Source organism: Dreissena polymorpha, chromosome 2 (assembly GCF_020536995.1).
Source record: "Dreissena polymorpha isolate Duluth1 chromosome 2, UMN_Dpol_1.0, whole genome shotgun sequence".
NCBI classification, from domain to species: domain Eukaryota; kingdom Metazoa; phylum Mollusca; class Bivalvia; order Myida; family Dreissenidae; genus Dreissena; species Dreissena polymorpha.
Window position 1 is genome coordinate 14,764,579 of NC_068356.1, and position 12,336 is coordinate 14,776,914.

General features: G+C 36.8%; 1 protein-coding gene across 2 annotated transcripts in view; it reads left to right on the top strand.

Annotated features, from left to right (window-relative positions):
• LOC127865958 (uncharacterized) overlaps window positions 1-12,336 on the top strand; it is a 38,446-nt gene that overhangs the window by 21,434 nt on the left and 4,676 nt on the right. Inside the window, exons 37-55 of one of the 2 annotated variants that reach the window (XM_052406114.1) lie at window positions 1,735-1,891; window positions 2,044-2,213; window positions 3,683-3,890; window positions 4,135-4,298; window positions 4,433-4,642; window positions 4,804-4,959; window positions 5,256-5,270; window positions 5,428-5,672; window positions 6,281-6,527; window positions 6,751-6,947; window positions 7,895-7,983; window positions 8,092-8,161; window positions 8,265-8,450; window positions 9,175-9,654; window positions 10,005-10,142; window positions 10,296-10,530; window positions 10,755-10,942; window positions 11,734-12,003; window positions 12,118-12,256. In XM_052406114.1, coding sequence (XP_052262074.1) covers window positions 1,735-1,891; window positions 2,044-2,213; window positions 3,683-3,890; window positions 4,135-4,298; window positions 4,433-4,642; window positions 4,804-4,959; window positions 5,256-5,270; window positions 5,428-5,672; window positions 6,281-6,527; window positions 6,751-6,947; window positions 7,895-7,983; window positions 8,092-8,161; window positions 8,265-8,450; window positions 9,175-9,654; window positions 10,005-10,142; window positions 10,296-10,530; window positions 10,755-10,942; window positions 11,734-12,003; window positions 12,118-12,256 — 3,564 coding nt within the window. The remainder of the gene's footprint in view (window positions 1-1,734; window positions 1,892-2,043; window positions 2,214-3,682; window positions 3,891-4,134; window positions 4,299-4,432; window positions 4,643-4,803; window positions 4,960-5,255; window positions 5,271-5,427; window positions 5,673-6,280; window positions 6,528-6,750; window positions 6,948-7,894; window positions 7,984-8,091; window positions 8,162-8,264; window positions 8,451-9,174; window positions 9,655-10,004; window positions 10,143-10,295; window positions 10,531-10,754; window positions 10,943-11,733; window positions 12,004-12,117; window positions 12,257-12,336) is intronic. The other variant, XM_052406115.1, reaches the window with a different exon arrangement.

Here is a 12,336-nt window from a genome sequence, read left to right on the forward strand (position 1 = left end):
AAAAAATACAGTTAAATAAATACTAGGATAGTGGTATGAACGTTAGATCAATGAAACTCTTGAATCATTATCAAGAGAGAAAATCTCGCTATGATCCCCTGGTATAAATGCAGGCTGTCAAGCGGTCATACTTTTTCCTACTGTTTCCTACTTTTTCATCATGATCCTACTTTTTCATATTGTTTTACCAAATCTTCCTACTTTACCTACTTTTTCATTTTCAATGGAGAAAATAAATATTTTTTAAGAGTTTATTTAGTAAACTTGCAGGATGAATGAATCTATGGCATGACTGTATCCCTGTTAAGGTGCATTCATCTAGATGAGACCTGACAACCCATGCTGACTGTCTGCTAGCACCTCTTCATGTAAGCATATATATTTATTTCTTATATAACTTTTGAAATTACTGACAAACGTTGTTTTTTTAAGTAACAGTAGTGCCTTGTTTACTTTCTTATCATTTGTACACTGCAGACTTCAATACCTTACACAGTTCCCAGTGATGCAAGAGCTGAGGGAACCCATTGTTTATTACAGTTTTATTTTGTTTCCATTGACAACAATTTGACCAAACATGATGCATGTTTACATTATATTGCTGTTTGGAATGTAGAGATATAGAATAGAGATAAATGTATTGTATGAGTGGTTATGTAACATGGAATTTATTACACAAGTTATTTGAAAAAGATAAAACTGATGCTTTGCCGAGTTCTTATCATTTACAAATAATGAATGTAATAAATTCCGTATTACATGACAACGGATATGATGTTCTATTGATATCATAGGTACATCATGTCGAGAAATTAAAGATAAATGCACATAGCCTAAATGCCCTGATACATTTTCTGATGCCATAGCTAGTGAGGTAACTTCAAGGTGTTACAGCGTAGTATTAAAAATATTAAACGGCATTATTACACTTCCGCGACGTCATCAATGATGTAACAAAACATTATTTGAAGCTGGAATAAACAATGTAGTGCAACTGTTTCATTGACCAATCAACGATGTCATAAAAGATGTCAGGTGATAAGGTCCTATCTCCAGTTGCATAATCTGCTCTGCAATGACCAGTCATTTTGAATGTAACTTAAGTCATTATAACTGCACCCTATTGTCAATTTAAAGGTTTCAAAATGTAGCTGTAGCATAGCATTGTCACTGCTTTATTTTCTCGTATTAATCTTGGACAACAAGTTGGTGTATCACTAAATAAATTTGGTCTTCTGCTTAAAGATATAATATGCACAATATATTACCATTTTTATATCCATACACAGAAGACCTCTAACCACTTATTTGATGATACACCAAAATGAACAGCATCTAATTATACTTCTTTAACAAGGTAGCTTTTACATTTTAGGTTGCCAGTGACAGTTAGATATGGGTGTTGGGCCTCAACCAGATGCAGTGCACGATGTCATGTATAGTGAGTACAGAAATACTGCGTTATCATGACTCAGGTAAGACTTATGTATTCCTACTTTTGAGGAAAACGTTCCTACTTTTTCCTACTTCTTTCCTACTTTTTTGCAAAACTAATTCCTATTTTTCCTACTTTTTGAAAAAAGGTAACTTGACAGCCTGTAAATGTATTATTGAAGACGCGCGATAAAGTGACTTTACATCACAGGGCAATATAACCAACAAAACATTAAACATAAAAAGTTGTTTTAAGATCGATCAAATCAATGCAAATAAGTATATTTTACATATGTACAGATACGCCTGTAAGATTGCGTGAAGGATGGACAATCTATTCCGGGGTCGTAGAAGTCTACATTCGAGGTGTGTGGCAAAGGGTCTGCAAAGATAATTTTACGATTCAAGACTCCAAGGCGTTGTGCAAACAAGCAGGAAAAATTGATAACTACAACGGGTATTTTACACCTAGATTCTTCGAATACCTACGTTAATGTTTTTGGTTTACTTAATGTTTATGTTTTCGTTGATTTTTTAAACGGTTATGTCAACGCAACTTAGTTTTATTATCACTATCGATGGATAATATGCATGAAGTCTTTGTTTTAGAAACATCACCATACACAATGAACAATTCTTTAACATTGGGTTTAACGAAACACACGTAGGTGGATTTGGTTGCCTTGGAAACGAAGATGACCTGTATGAGTGCGGGGCGGGAAAGTGGGTTTGGAACACCCAGTCGTGTCCGAGTAGACAAAATGTGGCCCTTAATTGCCGTAAGTTTTACCGACAACCGGCAATTTTACTCTATTGTTTGGATAAAACAAACAGTGTTATAAAAAAAAAAAACCTTGTAGTTTGGAACATTATTTACGAGCGCGTACATGTTTTATATGGTCCCTTTTATGTTGTTTATACGGAATTACAACTCGTACTTGCTGAGTTCTTTATTTGTATGCACTACTTCGAAGAAGAGTGGGTATATTGTTTTGTCTGATGTCTGTCTGTCCGTCTGTCCGTCTGTCTGTCTGATTGTCTGTCTGTCTGTCTGTCTGTCTGTCTGTCTGTCTGTCTGTCTGTCTGTCTGTCTGTCTGTATGTCTGTCTGTCTGTCTGTCTGTCTGTCTGTCTGTCTGTCTGTCTGTCTGTCTGTCTGTCTGTCTGTCTGTCTGTCTGTCTGTCTGTCTGTCTGTCTGTCTGTCTGTCTGTCTGTCTGTCGTCTGTCTGTCTGTCTGTCTGTCTGTCTGTCTGTCTGTCTGTCTGTCTGTCTGTCTGTCTGTCTGTCTGTCTGTCTGTCTGTCTGTCTGTCTGTCTGTCTGTCTGTCTGTCTGCCTGTTTCATGCCTGCCTGCCTGCCTGCCTGCTTGCCTGCCTGCCTGCCTGCCTGCCTGCCTGCCTGCCTGCCTGCCTGCCTGCCTGCCTGCCTGCCTGCCTGCCTGCCTGCCTGCCTGCCTGCCTGCCTGCCTGCCTGCCTGCCTGCCTGCCTGCCTGCCTGCCTGCCTGCCTGCCTGCCTGCCTGCCTGCCTGCCTGCCTGCTTGCCTGCCTGCCTGCCTGCCTGCCTGCCTGCCTGTCTGTCTGTCTGTCTGCTGTCTGTCTGTCTTTGCTTGATACTTCCCATGTGCATTAGCCTTTTCTAGTAGATGACACCAATTCAAATTGGGGTCAATAGGTCAAAGTCAAGGTCACTGTCATACTAAAGTGAACATTGTTTCCGATCAATAACTTCTTAACGGAATGACCGGTTGGCTTGATACTACCCATGTGCATTTGCGTTGGACAGAAGATGGCCCCTATTGCAATTGGGGTTACTTGGTCAAAGGTCACGGTCACTGTCACGCTAAGTGTAAAAATCGTTTCCGATCAATAACTCGTCAACTGATTTACCGATTGGCTTGATACTTCCCATGTGCATTGACCTTGGACAGTATATGATCCCTGTGTATTGGGGTCACTATGTCAAAGGTCACTGTCACAATAAGTGTGAAAATCGTTTCCGATCAATAAATCTTCAACCGCTTAGCCTGATACTTCACCTGTACATTGGCCTTGGACAGTACATGAGCCCTAGTAATAATACTTTAATATCCTCAACCCGTTTACTATAACGATGATTTAACAGACGTTCATAATTCTGTGTCAACTAGCTTCTTAGATAAGTGAGAAGCATTTGTCTCCGACCGCGGAGCTCTTGTTTAATAAAGTTTCGATGTCTGCTAGAAAGGTAACCTTCGCTCTCATTAATGTAGGTGCCAATACAGGGTTTCGACTGATGAATGGATTAGTGGAAGCAAATTACAGCAAACTGCCAGTCAAAGGCCGAGTGGAAGTTCAATACAAAAGATTCGATAACGTGTTGCACAAATCTCGTGATGACAAATGGGGGACCATATGTGATGACCAGTTTGGGGATGAGGATGCCTTGGTGTTGTGTTCAATGAAGGGGTTCGATTTTGGGTAAGACATGGAAAACAGTTTTCTGCGTTTTATTGAAAGCTGTTTGAATATAAATTTTGATTTAAACTAGTGGTTAGTTGTATCGTTTCTTAGAAACTCCAAAACCCTTTCTTATGATAGCTGATTCATCTTCCGGATCATAATTTACGAAAAATGTTTAAATAACTTAGAATAAGTAAAGAAAATTAAATAATTTATTAAAAAAGATGTTAACTTGAAACTGTCAGATACTTTTTGTCACCAGTAAAGTGTTCAAACCCGAAATGGAATACGAACGGACGGGTAATGAAACTATCAATATTGATGATTTGGAATGTCTCGGTGTAGAAACAGATGTATCCGAATGTAAGGCTAGGGAATGGGGCACTCACAATTGTCGCCACGACGAGGATGTATCGATTACGTGCAGTAAGTAATCATATTTGTTTATTTTCTAACTTAAACTAAGAAATTAAACATCATAATACGCTATAATCATACAATTTATGTTTATTCAAGTGAAACCCTGTGTAACCGTGTGATGTTATTAAAACATATTTCAGATAATCAAACGAACATAAATCCATGTGATAAAGAAAATTACAAAAGACTTCCGAACTTGGAATTGCGCGTAGTAAATTACAATACTACCGCCAAACCGATCAACGATAACAAACTCTCTCTTAATTGGTACTATGTTGGGAACAACACGTTACCAGACAAAGAACCACCTCTAAACAGATGTGCAACAGTATATCCAATATTTAGCACAGGTATGAGTATAATCAATCATAAAACGGATATGTAATGTACCTCAACAATTGAATTATAATTTCATTTTTAAAGCATATATCATAAACAAACTTTGGTTTGTATATAGACAAAAGCCAGGGAGTGTGATCGATATTGTATTTTAATGTTTGCTTGCCTTTAGATCCTAGTCCTAATGTGAATGATGGTATAAAAACGATTAAAGCTGTACAAGCAGCGAATAACACGGTAACGTATGACCTAAAAGCGAAGAATTGTGGCGCGTTCTTTGTGTACCGACTCGGGCCTACTTTTACTAAAGACAGTGGTTACTGTTTTGGTTAGTATTTAATTGTTATATTGTAATTGACCAACTCATGATACGTGTTAATTTATATTGGTATCAACACAACAAAGCAAAACACATTAACACACATATACGTTTTTATTGGTGAGGTTTAAAGTTCGACTAGTTGGTCTTATTTAAAGATTTTATTTACGTCTACCTTACTCCTGCTTTCGTTTGAATACATTGAGAAACATTTCATATATTTCCAGTAAACAAGAATATATGTTAAACAATTGTTTGAAAGTCACTTAGAAAAAAATTAATACACGAAATTTGTTGTATTGCAGGTATCGGATCCACAGGTATGATTATTGGGCTGGCATAAGCAAATTGTAAACTGAGAATTATCGTAAAATGACAATTGTAATGACAGGGATTCTTTCCATGCACGGCTTAACTTTTATTTCTTGTGAAAATTATCCCCAAATGTTTAATATTAACTCAAGTTTTTTTTTTCAGTGCCCCCACCTTCGTTTGTTGCCAGTTCAATTCAAACAGTTATGAATTACAATGATACCTCAATATGGTTCATTTGCAAATTCAATCACGACCAGAACGAAAACCTTGTCTATCAAGTGGAATGGCATGTTGATGGCAATTCTGAACAAATCGTCACAAAGCAATTTTGCAACGCAACAGATATGACGACGTGTAATTTACAACATACGGACATGGAAAACATTAACGTTGGAATGGGATCAAATGTAACCTTCTGGTTCAAATTATTCTGTAATAAAATTATACACACAATTAATATCGGAATATAACTTATACTTAAGAAAGTGCATACAGTTTATAAAACTACGTTTGTAAATTGGTTGTGGATTGAACATACCGTTCATTAAAGTGTGTGTTAGTTGTGAACGTTTATTATTTGGCCATCGGTATTTTCGTTAGTAACGTTACAATTTTTACCTCTTGTTTCGTCAACCTTTAAAAAAATACAGATTGAATGTTAAATAACTCTGCAATGCTTAAAGCTCATACCTCGTTTATTTTTTCAAAATTAGCAAAATAATTTTTCACAGCCTCTGAAAGGGCTTTAAGACTAAAATAATTCACTTACGAGTCATATTTTTACGAGATGCTTTTAACAAATGCTGTTACACTTTTTTATCATTCACAAACGAATATCAACTGTATAAAATATATAAACGTATATTATAAAACTGACCGCAAGCATTTTAAGTAAAACATTACAAACGGGTCATTGATATTCTGTAATTTAATAAACAAGATTCAGAGTGCGTTTATACTTTGATCAAAATACCCTAAGCAGGAACGTTGCTGCATGCACGTGGATATTTTGCAGGTATTTTGTGCCGTCCGCGCTTTCAATTCGCCAGGGGGCCAGCCGGGTCAGATGTCTATATTGTCGGCGCCCTTCTTTGTAGGAATCCAAATCCTCACGCCCAGAGTTACAGTTCACCGTGGAGAAGTCAAATCAGTTGAAATGAAAATGACAGTACCAATAATTTGTAGTGCAATGTTAACGTCACAGGGACCACAATGCAACCTTCATTTAGACTATTTTACCCCGGATGATGGAACATGTCCAGGTAATTTGAAAACAGTCTATTAATGAAAAAGCTTATTAGAATACATATTATTGTTTATATGTTTTTTTATATTCGTATGATCTTCTATTATAAGTAATGATTCGCTCCTAAGTATTGTTGATAACATGATAAACGCCTTACTAGTATTGTTTATTATCATTTTTGCTGTGCGGCATGGACAAAAATGCGAAAAGAAAATCATTTAAATACTGTTCATTTCTAGATGCAGTTGGCAATTTTCCTACTGGATGTTCCAAGGAGCTCAACCTTGGGCATTTCGGATCTATCTTTTCTGTCGATGTCAGCGCGGCCGAGTCATCTGTGTATGGCGTTGCAGGAAAATTTAGCCTTAATATGCAAATACCAAAAACGCGTGGCGTTGCGTTGCTTACTGTACCATACAAATTGCCTGTAATAGAGGTAATCATATATTTCCTGCGTTATATACCAATATTTCATGATTGCATAAATACCAGTAGTTCATAATCGATGGACAAAAGTAGAAAATCGTCGTCAAAGATATTTGTTAAATGCAGGTAATTTGCTTAGACAACTTCCGATGACAAGTATTAGCTATGTTTGGTATACATTAAATAAGATATCTAAACTATTCCATGACGTGCTACTATTTGATTAACATTGGACGTTGTACGGGAGTGCATTCTGTTTTGGCTCGAGTTATAGAAATGTTCACCATATCCACTAGTTTCTGTTAGTAAGTCTTGCAATATAAAATTATCTGTGTTCTATGTTATCCTGGTATGTATTTACGCTATTCGTCGTTGGTGATGCTACATAAGGCTTATTGCTTTAAAGAGGCCTTTTCACAGATTTTGGCATGTTTTGAAGTTTGTCATTAAATGCTTTATATTGATAAATGTAAACATTAAATTTTAAAAGCTCCAGTAAACAATCAAAAATAAAATTTAAAAAAGTAGCCCGCAGCAGGGCTCGAACCAGTGACCCCCGGAATCCTGAAGTAAAAACGCATTAGTAAACTGAGCTATCCTGCCAAGCATACATAGTGTGCGTATTTTATACGTTATATAAGCAATCTTCGTAGTTTCACAAATTTAAACGACAACAACAGAACTCTCCAAATTATTCAATCGTTTCGCGTTGCAACGCTTTATATTTTTTAGGTTTATAAATCGTCAAAAGATGCATAAAATGGCTATATTAGACCATGGCAAATGTTCAGTAATACTGTTTCATCACAAATATCATAACTAAACCGAAAATTTGCGAATCTGAAACAACTTTTTTCAATTTTGTCAATTTACCAAACCGTGAAAAGATCCCTTTAATGGGCCACATGTTCTTTTGAATGGTTTATCCCTCTTAATAATAAATAATATTAAAATTAGGTTGAAGTCCTCCCAGAAGAAAACAAGCAATGGAGAGGGAAAATATGTTCAGCAAGAAATGACCCCCACATGTACACATTTGATGGACGGTAATAACCCCTAACCTTCTGGATTGATGTATCAGTTAGAAATTGTCATGAAGCGCTTTCATATTAAAATGTTTTGCGTAACATTGACTTTTAAAATATATGTTACAGTGAATATGAACACCATGAAGCGGAGGGAGATTACATCCTTTATAGGCATGACATTTACAAAAATGTCGAGGTGAGTTTTTTATTAATTGTTTTAAAAAATAGCCAGTACTCCTGTATAGATTAAACTTAAGCCTATTATTGAACACACTCGTTTGTGAATTTTGTAATTTTAGATCCAGCATAGAATAGCCAACTGTACTGATGGTAATAGTAAAGCGAAATGCACCTGTGGCGTTGCCGTAAAGGCCGGACGTGACGTATACGTCATTAACGTTTGTAACGGATACATCGACATTGGCTATAGGCAGTGCTGGGATAAAGCATTGACGGTGAAAAAGGAAAACGACTATACATACACGGTAAAATCGAATACTTATTTGGTTGAAAAAGATCTAGGAATAAGTTTCTTTTCAATTTGTTGATATGATATGTCGAATTAACAACATATTTAAGACTCCAAGACGCTCTGTTAATGTATACATTTATGGCATGAACATTTAGAGATTGTAAGCGGAAGTCCAATTTTGTTAGTGGTGCGATTCGGAGAGACTGAATCACGCAACCTGTTTTTGTATTGGGTATGCTGAGATGGAGCCCATTCAGTATTAGCTCATATGTTGACCGTGTGAATAAATTTAAGATTCCGTCTGCATAAGTTGCTTTTCACAGTCTTACTATTCTACATTGAAATTTTATTTATGGAAAATTTCATTTCTAGACTCCATATCTCACGTTTCTCTTTCCAACGGCCGTTTAATGGAATCAGCGCCTTTATTTTAATACAAGTATTAAACGCTGAGTTGAAATTGAATTCTCGTAGAAATGTTAGAATATTCATTTCAATTAACAATAATCAATGCTTGTCCATTATATCAGAGGATAGTTTTAAACAGGACTGACTAGTTTTTACTTTTGACAAAAAATTGTATATATTTCTAGTAATTGTCCAAATTAACATTACTGTAGGTGTTGCTCGAACAAATTAAAAAACAAAGTAACCTTCGCTTTTTCCAACATCTGAGAAACTAAATATGTATATGTGTAAAATGCATTTACTGGAAATATAAGTGTCCGTTCGTTCAGATATATCTACCGTACGGTACAGCAGTAAGGGCACGGATTGACAGGGCGCCTTTCATGGGACGCGAGGGGGGGCGGGTACTCGATATCTCGGTCAACCCATCCATTAAGGACGGCAGTGGTAACAGTACAGGTCTGTGCGGAAGTTTGAATCAGGACCCTCGCGATGACTTTGACAACGAGACCACATTTATACAGAAATGGAAAGTAACCGAAAACGATTCGTTGTTCTCTCACGAAATGTACCGAAGGGAACTTGACCCATGGGTGTTTCAATCGTGCACATGCAAGATGCCAAATAATGGAAGCAGCACTTTTACATGTGAGTCGAACGTGGGTGGATGTGCACAAGGTACAGTCACCGGGTTCCATGGTTGTGGTGAACTGCTCAACAGTCGTTCTCTTAGGTCGCTGCGCTGGAAGAGACCAATACCCATAGTTAAAATACCTGTGCTACATCAAAGGACATACGTGCGAACAAAGGTAAAACAACAATGTATTAGTATGAGCAAAAGCTCATGTGTAGTGCTTAATCAGTGTATTTTTGACACAGCTCGTACATCAGTTACACGTATGTGAAATAACTTATTTTTCACATTTACTCTAGGTTTAATTCTTGTTTGTCGTGTATAATTTGTTTAAAACATTGCAATCAATTTCCTTCGAGAGATTGAAGCGCTAAATTACTTAATAGCATCTACATTTATATATTTAAAAACATTATCACAATACGCATCGTCCATCGCAGATTTCCATAAAAACATAAGTGCAGTATACCGCATAAAAATGTGTTTGTATCATCAACACGCTTAATATTGCTTATTTTATTTCAGCGGGATACCATTCGTTTTGACAAAGAAGCGGCATTAAAGCATTGCAATGCAGAGTTGACTTCAACACAAAATCTTTGTTCGAAGATACCATTTGCGCACACGAACTTTTCAATAAATAGCTGTGTTTTGGACTTTCTTGTAAGCTTATAAATAAAATTGTGGTTTACATTGTGTCATTAAAACCGCGTGTTTCGTTTTATAGAAGTAGTTGTATTATACTGATATATGTAATTCAACGTATTTCATATGGAATGTATTTGAAACAGTATTAACGATGTCCGTACTTTCTAGCTCTCCAACGATACTCTATGGACCTCACTCTCAAATCAGTCCATGCAAGATACGTGTAAGAATGAGGTGGCAAGAAATAGCTCAGTTATTGAAGCCAGCATTGCAGAACTGATGGCAAATGGATCTGAAGAGTCATCGGAGGAATTACGGATGCTGCGTGTTTTGCAAAATAACATGGAAGAAGTAGATAACATGTGCATGCATAGTTGTAGCGATAAAGGAGAATGCATTAATGGTAAATATACGTTTGAATTTAAAGCACAATCATGGATGACGATTAAATGTATTAAAGTTTCAAGCGTATACGGTTACTTATTTTATTATAACGCAATGTGGGCAAATGGATAAGATTTGGATAAGCATACGTACAATGGATATTTAGCAACGCGATTGTCTTTTACCATGGATCAAAAAAGCTGTTGGGCCATAAAAAAATACTTAAAAGATGCATCATTCAAGGTACCTGCCATTGTTTGAACGGGTATGGGTCTGTCGATTGTTCCTTGGATCTGACCAAGGCACCTATAATCACTGGCATACTCAACGAAGGTCTCTGCGATAAGAACCACACTGACTGTTCGCGCATTTTTGTCTTCGGCGGAGAATTTACTGATACGAATTTGACGTGCAGACTGAAATCAGTTCACGTAAGTATTTCCAATGTAACATTACCTCTGACGAACTTGTTTAATATGGAAATTACAGTAAATGTATTGGCCTTACCAAGAATGTACAAACTGCATGTTTATTTATGTGCGTAAATGAGTGCAAGCCGTGCACTTAATGCATTATATTCGGGCTATTGTTTAATTACTTACTTCATCAAAACACTGCAGTTGATCGCTCTTCTGTAAACCGAACGCATGTAGTACCGCGTTTTGGTGTAAACTCAGTTCTGTTTTTCAAAATCAAAGAACGACCTTGATGCGTTAAAGTAGTACATACATATAGTGAAACAAAACGCACTTTCGTTGTGTATATTTCATCAGCATTTTGTCAGTTCCATAATTATTATCAAGTCGTCATCGTCATTGTTTACACTATTCAGTTCAAAATCTAATATGCAACGAGGCTCGAACTAGTGTCCTTTGGATTTGAAAAAAGCGTTTCACAGAAGAAACCACTTGGTGATTTTGTTTTGCGAGCAGTAAATTGGTGTGATCTCAAATATTGAAGTAAAATGTGGAACCTTAAGAACAAATATTGTGATGGCGCTTATTTGAAGCTTCGTCTTTACGCTTTACGGAATTGCGTTTGTCAGGTCTTTTGATCAGCCTTTTTGCATACGTTTTTTACAACGGGCTCGACGTATGGTCGGAAGGCATAGTTCAAACTGGCAACGGTGATCTACAGACAAATACATATATGCATAATTATTTTGAAGAGTATAATGAATTAACTCCAATCTTTCCTGGTGAACATACATATATACTAACAGGTTGATGCCAGTGGTCATGAACACACCCACACAACTGTGATGGTTAAAGGTCATGCAGAAACCCTGATAGAGACTGTGTGTCCTCTGGAAGGTGTACGGACTAGAAGAGAAGCGGGCGGTCAAGCAAATCCGTTTGTTAACAGACTACATGTGTCCGTGAGCAACGATGGAATAAATTTCACCGAATCTCAAGAACAAATCGCTTATATCTACAACTCATATTGTCAAACATACAGCAAAAATGGCACAGAATACTTCTTCCGCTTGAAGGTAATTTATTTTCTTAAGCTTTTTGTAACTTCAATTAAAAAAACATGCTTTTTCTTTCAAGGTTTTCGTTGTGCTTAGAATATCTGAATGCATACTGTTGTTTTCGCATTTCAGAATGATCACTGCTTCATAGATGGAAAATGTTACCATAATGGATCCTTGCATGTTTCACAAAACCTGACATGTGACCCGTCAGCTTCGCAGTTAGAGTGGTCGTCATATGTATCGTCACCAAGTGTTTTACCAGGTGCAGGTCGGTCCATTATTCGTCGGATATTGCATTCACAATTAGATGGCTATGCAAAACTTACAATTTAAGATTAATAGATCATT